Source organism: Tupaia chinensis, unplaced genomic scaffold (genome assembly GCF_000334495.1).
Source record: "Tupaia chinensis unplaced genomic scaffold, TupChi_1.0 Scaffold148587_1, whole genome shotgun sequence".
In the NCBI taxonomy this organism is placed as follows: Eukaryota; Metazoa; Chordata; class Mammalia; order Scandentia; family Tupaiidae; genus Tupaia; species Tupaia belangeri.
The window spans coordinates 2,120,425-2,137,099 of record NW_006208436.1 but is presented as its reverse complement, the minus strand read 5'-3'; the positions used below and the strand labels follow the sequence as shown (position 1 = coordinate 2,137,099).

The 16,675-nt window shown below is 35.7% G+C and overlaps 1 protein-coding gene across 1 annotated transcript in view; it reads left to right on the top strand.

Annotated features, from left to right (window-relative positions):
• The window catches only part of RUNDC3B (RUN domain containing 3B), a 154,192-nt gene that overhangs the window by 122,749 nt on the left and 14,768 nt on the right, over window positions 1-16,675 (top strand). Inside the window, 1 exon segment of the mRNA XM_006170485.3 lies at window positions 8,827-8,973. Coding sequence (XP_006170547.1) covers window positions 8,827-8,973 — 147 coding nt within the window.

Sequence of the window (16,675 nt, the reverse complement as noted above, 5' to 3'; positions counted from 1 at the left end):
TTACATTTACATACTCAATAACAGACCATCAAAATACATGAAGCAAAAATACATTGAAGGAAGAAACATAGAGTTCTGTTGGAGATAGTGCCATAACCTCTCTCACTTATGGACAGAACAACAAATAGAGAATAAGGAAGAAATTAGAGGACTTACTGCAATAAACCAAGTAGATCTAAAAGATGTGTGTAGAACATTCTCTCCAACAGCAACATACACATTCTTCTCAACTACAGATGGCACATTTTCCAGGACAGACCAGGTGTGAGATCACAATTTAAGTATCAATAGACTTAAAAATAAATGTATTATACATCTTCTCTTGATGAATAGATAAACTAAATATGATATATCTATACAGTGGAATATTAACTTAAAAAGGAAGGAAATTCTGTAATATGTTACAACATGAAGTATGACATGCTAAGTGAAATAAGCTAGTCACAGAAGAACAAATACTGCAGGATTCCACTTACATAAGATACTTAAAGAAATAAAAGGCATAGAGACAGAAAGCAGAATAGTGCTTGCCAGCAGCCAAATGGAGAGGGAGTATGAGAGTTACTATTTAATGAGTAGAGTATTTCAGTTTTACAGGATGAAAAGAGTTATGGAGGTTGATGATGGGGATCCTTCCATGAATGTATTTACTACCCCTAAAAACATTTGAAGATGGTTACGATAGCATATAGTATGTGTAGTTTACCACAATAATTTTATAAGAAAAAAATTAAGTTAGTATTTAGAGTCTAAAGTTATACTTTTCAGTTCTTTCAAGAGGTTTTTGCATTAGGGTGTGAGCACTCGCCAGAGAGACAGACAGAGACAGTGAAAGGGAAAGTGAGAAATCACCTGCTGTGTTGGGGGTGGGGATGACCACGCTGCAGTCCCTTCTCTTCCACTCTCCTCTCTGGATCTTGGGCCCAGCCATGTGCACTGGGTCCAGGACTCGAACCATGGTCAGTTGTGTGGGAGTCGAACAACATAACCACTATGCCGTCTGCTGGCCCCATACTTTTAATTTTTTTATCAATAATTTTTCAAGTGTATATAAAATAGAATTGTACCAAAAAAAAAAAAAACCCTGATTACCCATTACCCAGACTGAAGAGTTACAAAGAGTTTCATTCTTACATACTTTAATACATATCTCTCTAAAATATGGACATTCTATCACATAGTCATGCCTGATAAAATAGGAGTGGCCCTGCCTGTAGCCTAGTGGTTAAGGGGGCTGGATCCCAGTTGGCTGACCAGGATTAAAATCCCACCCCTAGATACTTGAAAAACATAGGGGGCAAGTGTGCACTCCTGCCCCAAATCCCAATGGGATGGAGAAATGGAGAGAAGGGACAGCAGTGTGACTGTGCCCCATTGGGGGATGCTTTTGCTCACTCTCTCTGTCTCTCTGTCTCTCTTCCTCTTTAATTGCCAGTGCATATACTCTCTGGCAATTATAAAAAACAAAGAAACAAGAAACATTTATCATTTAATACCCCTCTATAATAAAATATATCCACTTATCTTAAAAATATCCTTTCATAGTTTATTTTTAAATTACTTACTTAATTTTATTTGTTATTATTTTTTAATTGATCAGAGATAGATAGGAAGCAGGAAAGTGAAAAAGTTAAGTCACCAGATCCAGGACTAGAACCTTGATTGGCCAGGTGGGAGTCCAGTGCCTTAATCACTACACCACCAGCTGGTCCTGTTTTTTTAGTTTTAAGAAAATTTCCTTTTTTTGTTTTATTTTTTTATAGGGTGCATGCACTTGTTGGAGAGACAGAGACAGACAGAGACACAGAAAGTGAGAAATCACTCCCCAGAGGGGATGACCACGCTGCAGTCCATTCCCCTCTATTCTCCTCTTGGGATCCTGGGTACACATGCACACAGACTTGGCATGAGTTTTAAGCTGCCAGGTCCAGGGCTTGAAATGCAGTCAACTATGTGGGAGCCCAGCAAAGTAACCATTACACCATCTGCTGGTTCCATTTTATAGTTGATTTTTTAAAAGTCAGAATTAAAAGTCATACATTACATGCAAGAGAACTTCAAAAAGCCTGTGGAAAATAGAATTAAATTATGACTTTATTTTGGTTTAGAAAAAATGGAAATGCATGCACATACATAGTTATTTCATAATATGTATTTTCTGTGAAGTTTTTGAATACCCCTCATATGTTGTCATGTGCTACATGACATTTTTTTTTTTTTTTGCTATAGGGCACGTGCGCTCGCCAGAAAGACAGGGAGACACAGAGAGACAGAAAGCAGGAAATCACCCCCCAGGGGGGATGGCCATGCCACAATCCCTTCTCCTCCATTCTCCTCTCAGGATCTTGGGCACGCATGCACACGTTTAAGCCACCGGGTCTGGGACTCGAACCACGGTCGACTACATGGGAGTCCAGAGACATAGCCATTACGCCAACTGCTGGTCCCCGCTACAGGACATTTCTGTCAACGACAGACTGTGTGTGTAGCAGAGATTCCCCTCATATAGTAGGCTACCGTATAGCCTATGTACGTAGTAGGCTGTACCATCTAGGTTTATTTATGTATACTCTGTGATGTTTATACAACAAAATCACTTGAAGACACATTTCTCAAAACGTATCTCCTTTGTTAAGCAACACATGACTATAGTTACGTCTCTAAGCTTCTTAATTTAGAGCAGTCACCTCTGCTTTCACTTTTCCTATTGTCTATTTGCAGGCTTTTCTTATACCTGTGCTATCTAATACATATATTAGATGCTAGTCATATGTGCCACTGAACACACAGTGTGTGGCTCACAGTGTGTGGCTAATCTGAACTGAGAGTGCTGTAAGTGGCAATACATTCCAGATAGTATGAAATAAAGAATGTAAAATATCTCATTAATAACTATATTGATTATATGTTGAAATAATATTTGGGGTATATTGGGTTAAATAAGTACATTAAAATTGATTTCACCTGTTCTTTTTTTTTTTTTTTTTTAAGATTTTTGCTAGAGAATACATGCACTCATTGGAGAGAGACAGAAAGAGGGAAACTGAGAAATCGCCCCCCCAGGGGAGATAGCCACACTGCAATCCCTTCTCCATTCTCCTCTCAGAATTTTGGCACACATATACACACATGCATGCCTGGTGTTTTTCAGGCCACCCAGTCCAGGACTCAAACCACAGAGTCAGCCATGTAGAATCCAGTGCCTTAACCACCATATCACCTGCTGGCCCTCACCTGCTTCTTTTTAATGTGACTACAGAACATTCCAAATTATGTATGTGACTTTCATATTTCCATTGGACAGCACTGGTCTATATGCTATCTACTGGAAGCCAACTGGCTTTATTAACATCATATTGGGGTAGAATCTCAGGCCCCACTCCAGGCCAACTGAATCAGAATCTGTGTTTTAACAAGATCCACAGGGGATTAATTAGCACATTAAAATTTGAGAAGTGGTGCTCTGGTCTGTAAATCCTATAAAATAGATCCTCTTAACTCTGGATTAGTGGTTATCAACTCTGGTTGTACATCAGAATCACCCAGGGATATTTAAAAAAAAAATTATAACAAAGATGCCTGGCCAAGTCTAACCTCCAAAGATGTTGATTTAATTGGTGAAAGGTAAGACCCAGGAAAGTGTAGATATAAATATCTTCCCAGGTGTTTCTGATGTGTAGTCAGGAATAAGAACCACTCCTCAAAGGCGCTGAGTTAAATTTAACTTTTTAAAAAAAGTTCTTCCATGAGAAAGCTAGAGAGAGAGGGAGAGGGACGAGGAGAGAGAGAGAGAGAGAGAGAAATAGCACTCCCTACATGTCCTGATACGATGATCCACATCGGCCCTAGCCAGCCCCAGATCGGGGCAGCCATGTGCCCAGCACACTCAGGGAGGTCTCTGGATGTGAATCCGGAACCATCCCATTTGGATCAGCTTTGGAGATGTTTCACTGCTGTGCCACTGTGCAGCTCCTGAGTTTGACTGTTTTGACAAGAATACTTTACGTCATACTGTATCATAATGAGAACAGTAGTTGACCCACTTAGTGCTTCCAAGATTGATTCAAGTAGTGAGAGTCTAATTTCTCCTTTTACAAAAGTTCCCATCACCCTTTCATATAATGGATTGAACCATGGATGAGTGGTACCTAAAGCAATTTATTTACTAGGGTTTGTAAAATGGTGATTTCCTAATTATTCCTTCCACACTTACTAGCTAGAATTACCTATAAAGAAGAATTTTCCCTCATCAGTTAGGGCAGTTAGGGCTATTTGTTGGTTAATTTGAAAAACAGTTTTTACAGGATGTTATGAATTTTTAGAATAAGATGCTAATGTTCTACTTTTTTCTAATCGCCCAGATTAGAACCAATGAGATGAAATTTTGTTTGGTTTTGCTTTCTTTTATTTTTGAGAATAATTATCAACTTGTTTCTACAAGGAGTATCATCTCATGCAAGAGTCATAAATAAAAGGATGATGTCAGTGTAGCAAGGAAATGACCTTGATTCATTGGTGATTTTTCCTAGGGGATAATATATTCCTATCTCAACAAGTAGCACCAGGTGAATGCAAAATACACTAATACAGTCACATACTGAAATGACCAGTAGATGGCACTCTCTCACTGTACTCGCTCACTTTTCTGAATTCTGGTTCAGTTCAAGTCTTAGAGGTGCTTATTCTGTACTACTTCATCTTTGTACTTTTTGCCCTTGCTTTCATGGTAAGCCTCAACTCCAGCATTCTCCACTACTCCTTACCCTCTTCGATCCAATGATTTTACTTTGTTATTGTTATAGACTAGACCTATTGTGATATTTCTTTAGTACATAGGAATTCAATATATCTCTTTTAATGTAATGTTAATAGAATTGTTTTTCTTTATGTTATATTGATAGTTACAAAGTTGAGTAAGCTTTGAGTTGTCAGCTCCTAACTCTAGAATCCCCATAAGGTCAGTTATTTTTGGTGTGACAAGTAATCCTAAGGGTCCATGACATGAAGAATTTTGACTTTAATAAGCTAGAGGTAAGTTTGAGATTGAGTCTAGCAAAAGTTGTAGCATAAGCACTACAGCAAACCTTTGTTATTTTCCACTTACTGGTTTTTATTTAAAGATCTTGTGAATAGTATATTGAAGAGATACAGCAGTGTTTCCTCAGTTTTTTTTTAAGATTAGCACAACTACAAATATTTTGAGAGGCTCCCAATGTTATGCTAACCACACTACCGTGAATAAGTATGAAATAAAGTTGTTGTTCCCAATGGCTTATAATAAAAGTGTAAGAACCAAGAGATAAATTATTAAAATAATTGATTATTAAATTGTAATGTCTCATTACATTACAGTGTAATACAAGTTGTATCATTGTGGACAGAAGTGGTCTGGAGGGACCAGCAGTTAGCAAAATGACTATGTCACTGGACTCCCATGCAGTCAACTGCGGTTCAAGTCCTGGACCCGGTGACTTAAACTCATGCTGGGCACGTGTGCATGTGTGCCCAAGATCCCGAGAGGAGAATAGAGGAGAAGGGATTGCGACGTGGCCATCCTCCCCTGGGGGGGGGGGATTTCTCGCTTTTTGTCTCTCTGTCTCTCTGTCTTTCTGGCAAGCGCACACACCCTTATGGCAAAAACCTCTCCAAAGGGGGAAAAACAAAAAAGAAGTGGTCCGGAGATCGTCATGGAGGAAGTAGAAAATTAAATGGAGAAATGGATAGAATTTAGATCTTTGAAAATTGGGATAATATTTTAAGTATATAAGTAGAGGATACTATTTTCAGTATACAAGTAGAGCTTTTAATTTTTAAAAAATATTTTTCCTTAATAAGGTAGCCTTGCAACTTACTCTCTCAATAGCTCTATTATAGCATTAAGAAGTATTGCAAACTATCTCAGGGTAAGGTTAAAGGGAGTTATATCTAGCTTAAAATCCATATAAAGAAGTCCTTTCTTTGATCATTACAGTCATCAAGGTTGAATTATGTTATTTTAGAGGGCTAAATTCCTGAATAATTTCTATTGAGTATCTAAAGAAAAAATAACTAGCAATTTAGAGTATATCACAGGAATGTTCTTAAAATTAGCTGCAGTAATTATTGCTACCATCTTAGTAATTTGCTTTTAGTATGCCTTTGTAGAATTATTATCTTAATGAGAGAATGATAAATTGGCATATATCACAGATAAATAACTCATAATATATATTACATACAGAACGATTCAGCTTTCAGATCAACTTCAGCATTGGTTAGAGTTTCAAAGTTAAATGTTGAATGTCACATGTTTTACCCCCAAAGGGAATGCCAAGTCACAGTCCCTTCTCCTTTACCCTCCTCTTGGGATTTGGGGCACATACGCACCTGGTGTGTTTTATAAACCACCAAGTACTCAAATCACACAGTCAGCTATGTGGGATCCAGCTGCCCTAAGTGTGAAGCCACTGGGTGGCCCAGGCAAACCCATTTTTTAAGACTGGTCAAATATGAAAAAATATCATTTTGTTAATATCAGTTAGATTGCCTTTGAATAGGTCTTGATATCAACTAGGTATTTTGCTTATTTTAAGGAGATAGAATTCTTTGACTTAAAACACCACAGTCAACTCTTGAGCACAAATAGGATTCGTCAGGATATCAGCAACTCACAGAATGGACAGAAGGACTGGAGAAACAGGTCTGGAGAGATAGGTTGAGTTGCTCCACAGGGCTGGAATAGGAACTGGGGAAGTCTCTTCACTGGCACATTCTATTCAGGGCCTCACTGCTAGAGTGAATAAACTGCTTCGTCTATTACTAAATAGACTTCTAGTCAAGATTCAGAATCCTGTGATGGGGTTTTCAGTCTAACTTAATTCATTTGCCTGGCTTATACTGTACTGTAGTGGTGAAAGGGCCTCTTTACACAAGGATTCCCCCAGGAGCCCTGCGTCATTAGTGGCAGTGCAAGTGCTTAGATTTAATGTTTTCACTTTCCTCATAAATGATGGAAAGTAAATGTTACATAGGTGAAAACTACTCCATATGCTGAACTCTTTTATCTCTTGTTTCAGAGGATCAGGGAGTTGCTATTGATGGAAAAACAGTATCTTCAGGATTTTTAAAGACAAAAGTCTAAAGATAGTACCCGAATCTGTCATTAGGAAAAAATTACCCATGGACAACTGTTGTATAAAAACTTTGATGAAACTTTAGTTGTTTTATACATTTTATGAAAGGTAAACTTTTCACTTTCCAGAAAGAATGTATTCTAAATTAAAGATGGTTTATATATCATTAAATGAGTTCTACCAGTGTCATTTCCTCATAGATATGTATTTGCTTTTCTCACATTGTGTTCTAAATATCTCCTGTGAGCCAGTTATGACGATGAAGTCGAGTTACTCATTGATACTCACTAAAGGGCCATGAGAGAGGAAATATGTGAAGGAGGAAAATCTGCTAAGAGAACTCCAAATAATAGTAGTTTTATAATCAAAACTCTGGCTATTTTTGCTTTATTTTTCCATTAATACTAAAACTTTTCTCAGCACTCTTTGTAACACTTTGCTATTTTCACTAAAAAACAATGTTAAAGTAAGATTAAAGGACTTTTTAAAAAATCTCACTTCTTTTCCAGTGAAATGAAATTGTTATAACTAGCTTAAAAGAGTATCTTAATGGGCTACATCCTCACTGACTTTTGCCTGTTTCACTTTAGTATTCCATTCCTAGTCAGAATTTAGTGTTTACATCACATACCTTCTTTTATGGCTGTAGCATATTTTTAAATGCACAAAGATCCCCTGTAAAATCAGATATATTCATTGTTGTTAGAGACATATACATGTGATTATTACCTAAGGATCATGGGCAATAGACAGAGGTGGTATGTAGGTTGATTTTCTTTAGTGCAGCACTGTGCTCTGACACCCACAATAGACCAGTATCCATGGGCCTTAGTGGCAGGCAGGTATACTAAAGTCATGGACTCATTTGAGGATGCAGGTTGCCTACATGGTATTTTAATACATTTTCGAGGTAGAGTAAGACCTTTGGTTTTAAGTTATTTTAATCATCAATTCAAATATTGAATTAGTCATGTGATAATGATCAGTTGGTTCATAAAGTTAACATTTTGGCAAAAACCTAATTCTTTTGCAAGTTGTTATTCACAAGTGGTAGCTCTACAAAAATTCAAAGAAAACTATGAATTGTTCTAATGGCTTCATTCTCAAATTAAAACATTTCCAGTGAATTATACTATTCAATGCAATTGTCATTGATTTAATCATTTTCATGAAGATTTATTAGTAGTCACTGTTGTCAAAAATAGTTATGGGAAGTTCAGAGATTTTTTATTTTATATTTTTCTTCACTCAGTTTTATTTTTTATTTATTTTAATTGTTTTTTGTTTAGTTGAGTTATATTACTTGTATAGATTGCATTTTGAGTTTTTAATCTGGAAAATTAGAGACATAAAATATTTATGTTTTAACTGGAGTCTGATGACCTATATCTTTAATATATTACCCAATTATTTTTAGTTCAGATGTAAAATGCTGCTTGGGTCCTTTAGTTTTTTAAAAAATAATCTCTTTGGAAAAGTAGGAAGTCTGAATTTCACATGTAGTGATTTGTTGTACCCAGCAGAGAAAGAATGAAAAGAACATATTCTAAGAAATAAAACAGAGTCTTAGCCAGCCTTATTGTAGTTCTGTTCGCAATATATTAACATACCATTTTTAAAAGATGAATTTTGGGGACCTAAGGTGATACCATTAGGTTCCTCTGCCATTGTAAAACAGTGAAGACAAAAGCACTCACCATCTTAATATTCACAGGACTGTGCTAAAGAATAATGATTTAAGATCAAGACAAGAGTTAACTGCCCACCTCACCAACCAGTGGCCTTCCCCAGGAGCTCTGGATGTCAATGCTGTTGCCTTGGATACGTTGCTTTACCGAAAACACAATAAACAGTGGTATGAGTAAGTGTAATACTTTTTTTTCCAACTAATTACAAATTCAGGTGTACCCAGGCTATCCACTTTGGTCTCTCAGTTATTCTTCTTTCTGAAGTTATTAGATTAGAGCCAGAGGAGGAGTCAGGACTACTTTGGTAATGTTGGATTAACTACTTTGTTAATGTCTTGAATCCAAGGCACCCTGGGGAAGTTAAATAGCTGGGAAATAAATTCTTATGCAATTATGGACCAACCTCTCCTTCAATCGAATCTTTAGCCAAATTTCAGTTAAACATATAAACTTGTGTTTGATGAGCTACCTTTATTTTGAATTTTAGCTTTGGTATTAATTTTGCCATAGGACTAATATTTCTGCTTGTCAGAAAATACAGAATCCCATCTCCTGTGAGGATGGAAAGATATTTTCATGTTCTTAGTAGATCTGAAAGAGTTCTGTTCATTTCCAATAAATCTAATTTTTAGAAACTACAGAAGATATCATCATTCCACCTATGAGGCACAAGATCCTTTTCTTATTACTTTGTTGTAATGTTTCAGGATCATTTTGTTTATTTGCAATATCCTCATGTTGAGAGAACTGCAAAATCTTTGGCTATCTTCTTTTAGGTAGTCTTCACTTTGAAACTTATAAATTGTATGATCTTCTTTTGGCTCTTAGCCTCTTTACCATCTTAATCTTTTTTCCCTCACTGTTTTTGTTTGTTTGTTTGTTTTTGTCTCTAGCTCATTTCTGTTTTCTCTGATGTCTCTTCCTCCTATTTGCTTCTGCTTTCCACTCTTCATTTTTTCTCTCTCTCTTCCCTTTTCTGTTTCTTTCTATACTCTTCTTTCTTAGTCCTTGTTTTTAAATTTCACTGGTAAAACAACACACCTCTACTGTGCTACTTAGACTAAGTATCATTTAAAAAAAAAAAAAAAGAATTATTTTTACTATTGGGAAGTTAAATAGCTGGGAAATAAATTCTTATGCAATTATGGACCAACCTCTCCTTCAATCGAATCTTTAGCCAAATTTCAGTTAAACATATAAACTTGTGTTTGATGAGCTACCTTTATTTTGAATTTTAGCTTTGGTATTAATTTTGCCATAGGACTAATATTTCTGCTTGTCAGAAAATACAGAATCCCATCTCCTGTGAGGATGGAAAGATATTTTCATGTTCTTAGTAGATCTGAAAGAGTTCTGTTCATTTCCAATAAATCTAATTTTTAGAAACTACAGAAGATATCATCATTCCACCTATGAGGCACAAGATCCTTTTCTTATTACTTTGTTTTAATGTTTCAGGATCATTTTGTTTATTTGCAATATCCTCATGTTGAGAGAACTGCAAAATCTTTGGCTATCTTCTTTTAGGTAGTCTTCACTTTGAAACTTATAAATTGTATGATCTTCTTTTGGCTCTTAGCCTCTTTTCCATCTTAATCTTTTTTCCCTCACTGTTTTTGTTTGTTTGTTTGTTTTTGTCTCTAGCTCATTTCTGTTTTCTCTGATGTCTCTTCCTCCTATTTGCTTCTGCTTTCCACTCTTCATTTTTTCTCTCTCTCTTCCCTTTTCTGTTTCTTTCTATACTCTTCTTTCTTAGTCCTTGTTTTTAAATTTCACTGGTAAAACAACACACCTCTACTGTGCTACTTAGACTAAGTATCATTTAAAAAAAAAAAAAAGAATTATTTTTACTATTTAAATTTATTTATTTATTTATTTTCATTTGACCAGAGAGAGAGAGAGAGAAAGTGAAAAAGCAAGCCCCTATTTGAACCGTGACAGGCTATGTGGGAGTCTAGTGCCCCTAAGCACCGCACCACCTGCTGGCTCCAAGACCAAGTGTCTTTAACTAGGTCATCAATAGCCAGACATTTCTATAAGGAATGTTTTAGCAAAGGCATAACTTCCACTGGCTTTATTCTGTGATTTTTTTTTTCATTTGCTTATAGAAGGTAGAATTCAGACTAAATTTGGACTTTTTCTATTTAAAAAATTGTAGCAACTTTAATAATGCTTGCTTTTTCTTGTTTCATTGATTGTTAAGAGATAAGTAAGAAAAAGTGAGATTACTTACAGAATAATCAGTAGAACTCTAACATCTTCTTATTCATGCTTGTTAGTATGACTCAAGATGTTGACTTTGGATATTTGATAGATTAGGATCTGGTTCTCTTATATATCCTAATAAAAGTTGTGAATAACTAGAGTGAATTTATAATGCTAGTATATCATTTTAACTTTCTGTGGCATATTAAATTAACAGAATGTTATATTTCTAATTTAGCATTGAATAATTGATTTTATAGCAATACTTGGTACCCTTACTTTGTCTACGTACATATATTTCTAGTTTACCTCTACATATATAATTTTGGCTGGTTTTTATGAAGTATTATAGCAGTCACAAAACTAATTGCAGTCTTAGAAAAGAAGGCAAGAAAACTGCCTGATTATCTGTTTAGCACAGATCCAGATTTTATACTTCATGACTCAATTACTCACTTAGCTTAACAAAAGACATCTGTTCCTTCCAACATCATCCTTTAATCGGGCCTGTCCTCAGATGTTGTCATTGTTTTAGAGGATCCTACTTCCAAACTGGTATCCTTAATCAAAAAAGATTGTGGCTCAGGTATAGTCCAGAGTTCAAAGGTCTTGAAGCTTAAAGCACTCTCTGCTACTTACTTGCTGTGTAACATTGAGAAACACTTCCTCTCCTTAACTTTTTCTTTCTGTGCATGTAAAACTGGGGATAATACCTGTCAAACAGAATTATAATGATCAAATGAGGTAATAAATTGCTTGGTACTTAACAGCTCAAGTGAATCATTATTTATATACTCTATGTAATCTTTTTCTTTTTTCTACTCTAATATAACCCTGTGTCTTCCATATTTGGAGAGTGTACGCCCACATAATGCCCCATAATCTACAATACTTTCTGAACTATATGTAAAATTAAAATGATGGTTAATTCCCATTGTTCTGAATAAATAGTCCTGACTTTCTCCTGTAAAAATGAAGGCTTTGGATTTCCCGAATAGTTGAGGTCTCTATAAATTTTGTTTGAAACTAGTCATAGATTTTCATCAGGATCCATTATTGCTTTCCTCAAATTTATAATATAAGCCAGAGTTTTTCAACTACTTGATCACTAATTCCTTTTAATTTGGCCAGCATCTTAAATAAATTCAACAGACATTTATTGAAAACTTATAAATTATGGAGGATGTGACCAATTTTTTTTTAACAAGGAACATTAGCTTTCTTGATAAATTGGAGAAAGTGATTCTATAATTACAATTTTTTGCTTTCTTTAGTTTTGCTTTAAGGTGAGTGCGCTCACCCAAGAGAGAACAAGACAAGAAATCACCTCCCATGTGGATGGCCACAGTACAATCCCTTCTTCTCTGTTCTTTCAGAATTTGGGGTATACACACACACACACACACACACACACACACACACACACACACTGTGATTTTCAAGCTGCCAGTCTATGACTCAAACTGTATAGTCATTCATGCGGAATCCACCCACTTTAACCTCCCTGTCACCTATAGGCCCTATATTTAGTTACAGTTTTAATGCTATTAGATGATTTTTTCTACCAAGGATATAGGATATCCATAGCTCTTTCTTTAGGAGTACTGTAATGTCATTTTATCAGGCTAACTTGACAACTTTGAGAAGAGACAAAAGAAAGACTTCAGACAAATTAAATTTAATAGGGTTTATTTGAACAAAGACTAATTAATGAACTGGGTAACATTCAGTACCAGAAGAGGTTTAGAAAGCTCCACCCAACAGTGGAAGCAACAAGCTACTTACCTAACAGGAATTAAAGAGAAATCATCTGACTGGCTACAGCTGAACATTGGGCATTATGTGATGAGTTGGCTGCTTGTGATTGGCTGAATCCTACTTTTCGTTACACAAAAGGATACTCCTGAATTAGGTTTTGGTTTGTTTAGGTACTAAGTTAGGTTGCGGTTTATTATATGAATTCAAAGGAGACAATATTAGAATAGTGGCCTCTTGCTATTTGATAAGTGTGTGCTGTTTGATTTAATGAATTTGTTGGCCTTGTTTATATTTCTTAAATTGAGCAATCAGGTAATTTGGTTATGTTTTCAGGTACTCATGGAAGAATTCCTGTCACAATAAATAGAGCTTAAATTTTTTCCATAACTTTATTGTTTATAAAACTTAAAAAAAATCTTTAAAAAAATATATTTCTAATTTTTTTTTTTTTTTGATTACTTAGAACCGGCAAGGTGGTCATTCTGTTTTTCCCTTTATTTAAAACATGGGAGTGTTGTGTTAAAAAACTGTCAAAGCATTGCAGGCTTATTGTAAAAACTCAATAATAATCAAGTATATAAAACTTGTTCCCTTAACATACATATAGAATAATTGTTCACTTTTTTGTTTCCAATAAGTAATGTTTTAATATCTTTTTTACATATGAAGTCTAGGTCACTTGAGTTTGTTAGATAATCCCATTAGATTACTTGTTTTGTTGTTCTTGTTTTTTTAATTCCCTCCCTCCCTCCCTCTTCCTTTCTTTCATTAAAGAGAGCATTAGAGGGACCAGCAGTTAGTGTAATGGCTATGTCTCTGGACTCCCATGTAGTCGACCGCGGTTTGCGTCCCAGACCTGGTGGCTTAAAACTCACACTGGGTGCATGTGTGTGTGTGCCCAAGATCCTGAGAGGAGAATGGAGGAGAAGGGACTGCGGCGTGGCCATTCCCCCTGGGGGGTGATTTCTCACTTTCTGTCTGTCTCTTTGTCTGTCTGGTGAGCGCACATGCCCTATCGCAAAAACCTCTCCCCCAAAAAAGAGAGCATTAGAGAAAGACAGAGTCAGAGACAGGAGTCCCTAACAATGTCTTTTTATGCCATGATTCTCCCCCAACTCCCAGCTTCAAGTCAGTCAGGACCATGGGTGTGCCATGGGCACAATAATAGCATGTTCAGGTCAACACAGATGATCTATATCATGATCTTCTTGGATTATTGCCTAACCTACCCATTTCCATTCCAAAATATCAGATTCACTGTCATTATATTTATACTTTCTACTTAAGCTTTTATAGTCTTTTAAATGTATAACTGTCTCCCAATTTGGCTATCATTCAGATTGAAAAATTATTAAGAATCATGAACTTTTAGATGCCTTTCATGACCTACTAATTAGGTTTTTAATTTTTCTTAATAACTTTCACTTCAAATATATTAGGATTTCTCCTTCCTATGTTTATCTTTCAAACATATTTGGAGCTAGAGACCCAAAATCACTGAGGTTGCAAAAATCTCTTACTGTTCCCTTGTAAACAGGGCATTGACCCAACTCAAATATAACCTTCTCTTGCATTGTTTTATTAATTTTAGTAAATTAAGAGAATATATTCTGCTGTACCAAATGCATGTTTCTCATGCATATTTCTATGAAAATAAGCCAAAAGTAAAAAGAATAGTGTAAGTCTCAGCGTACATTCATGTACCTTTATGTATACAGTGACATGTTTGTTTTTATTTTCTCATGTGGATAACATTCATCTCCCTCTTCACTTCAGTATGTTGCCTAGTGTCTATTAGATAATGTAAATTATTACTGACCTCAACACATCTATTGGGGAAATAAATGGCACAGATTATCTGTATCATTACTTATGGTCATTGACACAAAAATATAAGATTGCAGAAAAATTAAGTAAATTCAGGAATATTGCTGAGTTTCCTTTTTATATGCCTTTATTGGGTAGTCAATCCTATGTATAAAATTTGTATGTAAGTGGCTAAAAAGTATTTAGTTAGATAATGAATTACTGTAGATTTATATCTCAAATGTCTATGACATAATTATTTTTATGTATTTATGTTCTTATTTATGTATTTATGTTTTGATTTTCATTTTTTAGTTTGCTATAGGGTACACGTGCTCACTAGAGCGAGAGAAAAAGAGAAAAAACGAGAAAGCACCCCCTAGGGAGGATGGTCACAGTGCAATTCATTCAGCCTCTTGGGATTTGGGGTACACATGCACATGTGCCAGATACTTTTCAAGCTGCCAGGTCCAGGACTTAAACCACACAGTTGGTCATGTGGGATCCAGGTGCCTTAACCACCACATCACGGGCTTACCCTGTTTATTTATTTATTTTTTTACAGGCAGAAGGTGTGTGTGCTAGCCAGAGAGAGAGAGGGAGACAGAGAAAGCAGAGAGAAAGGGAGGAGAAAAATATCTCCTAATAGGGCATGGTCATGGCACAATCTTTTCTTCTCCATTTTCCATTCCGTTATGATTGTGGATGTGCATTCACGTGCATGTGCACGCACATGCATGCATACACACCACTTGTTTTTTAAGCTACACGGGCCAGGATCTGAACCATGGTCTGTCATGTGGGATCTGGCTCCATTAGCCACTAGGCTATGTGACCAATTTGCATATGACATAATTCTTACCTGTTTAAATTATACTTAGTAATGCAACAACATAGGAGCCAGCTGGTTGTACCACAGTACAACTGAACTCATATGGAAAAGGTCCTGTGTTCACATCCCAGGACCTCCCTGAATATGCTGACCATGCATACATGTGCTCATGATCCAGGCCAACTGAGGTGGGAGGTGGATCATGGAGTGAAGACCTTGTATGTTTCTCTCTTGCTCATGAAATGTATGAATAACCTTAAAAAAAGCAAAACAGTGTGAGAGCATACATTAAACTGTAAATTTTGGCATAGTCAATGCATGATGACTCTTACTATCTTGGGTTCTTATTTTCATTAAGTAGCTTCTGACATTTAAAAAATTCAATTCTGAAAAATAGTAATAGGTATTAATTGGATTGATGTATCTGAAATATTAAAATATTTCATGATGTTAGTGAGTCTAGAATTCCAGGATAGGACTTAGTTGGCCTTTTAAAGATGGAACTCCCATCGATGGAGAGTCTACCACATGATATTTGTCATTTCGAACTTCCAGTCATATTGGAAATCAGATGAGAATATGGAAGTCACACCCAATTCTTTGCCATTACTGGAAGCAACTAAACTAGTTTCTTCCAAGATGGTGGGTTTGTAGTTGTCTCCACACAAGGAAGGTATGGTAAGGTACTGTTCTTAATATCTTAAGTAAGATACTTCAGTTGGGGTTGCAATTTTCGTTACTCATTCAGAACATCATTGTCTACCAAATTCAGTTTCTATTAGGTAGTTGAAAGTAATGGCGTATTTTTCTGTTTTTCTGTGCAAAACTGCTTCATGACTTTCCCAACAGCTCAATACATCACTGGCATTTGATTAAATAAAACCTATAAACAAGATTGTTCATTAACTGACTAATGAAAGAGTAGAAAGTTTCCAAAGTCACTTTGGATTCTGATATTCTAAAAAGAACTTCAATATCCTTACTTACAATATTCAAATAAATTTCGTATCTTTTTGCTTCTGGCTATTTTGTCGTTTATACATTTTTATACATAATTTTTTAAATTTAAAAATATTAACACATTTTCTATGATGAAAAATTAGTGTCAGAAACTTACCTTAAACTACATTCTATTTTAAAAAAAACAAGCTGCCTACCCTTGGAGCACAAAAAATTATTTAGAAAATAAGCTATTTTTTGGGGGGGAGAGGTTTTTGCTATAGGGCGTGTACATTTGCCAGAAAGACAGAGAGAGACAGAGAGGCAGAAAGTGA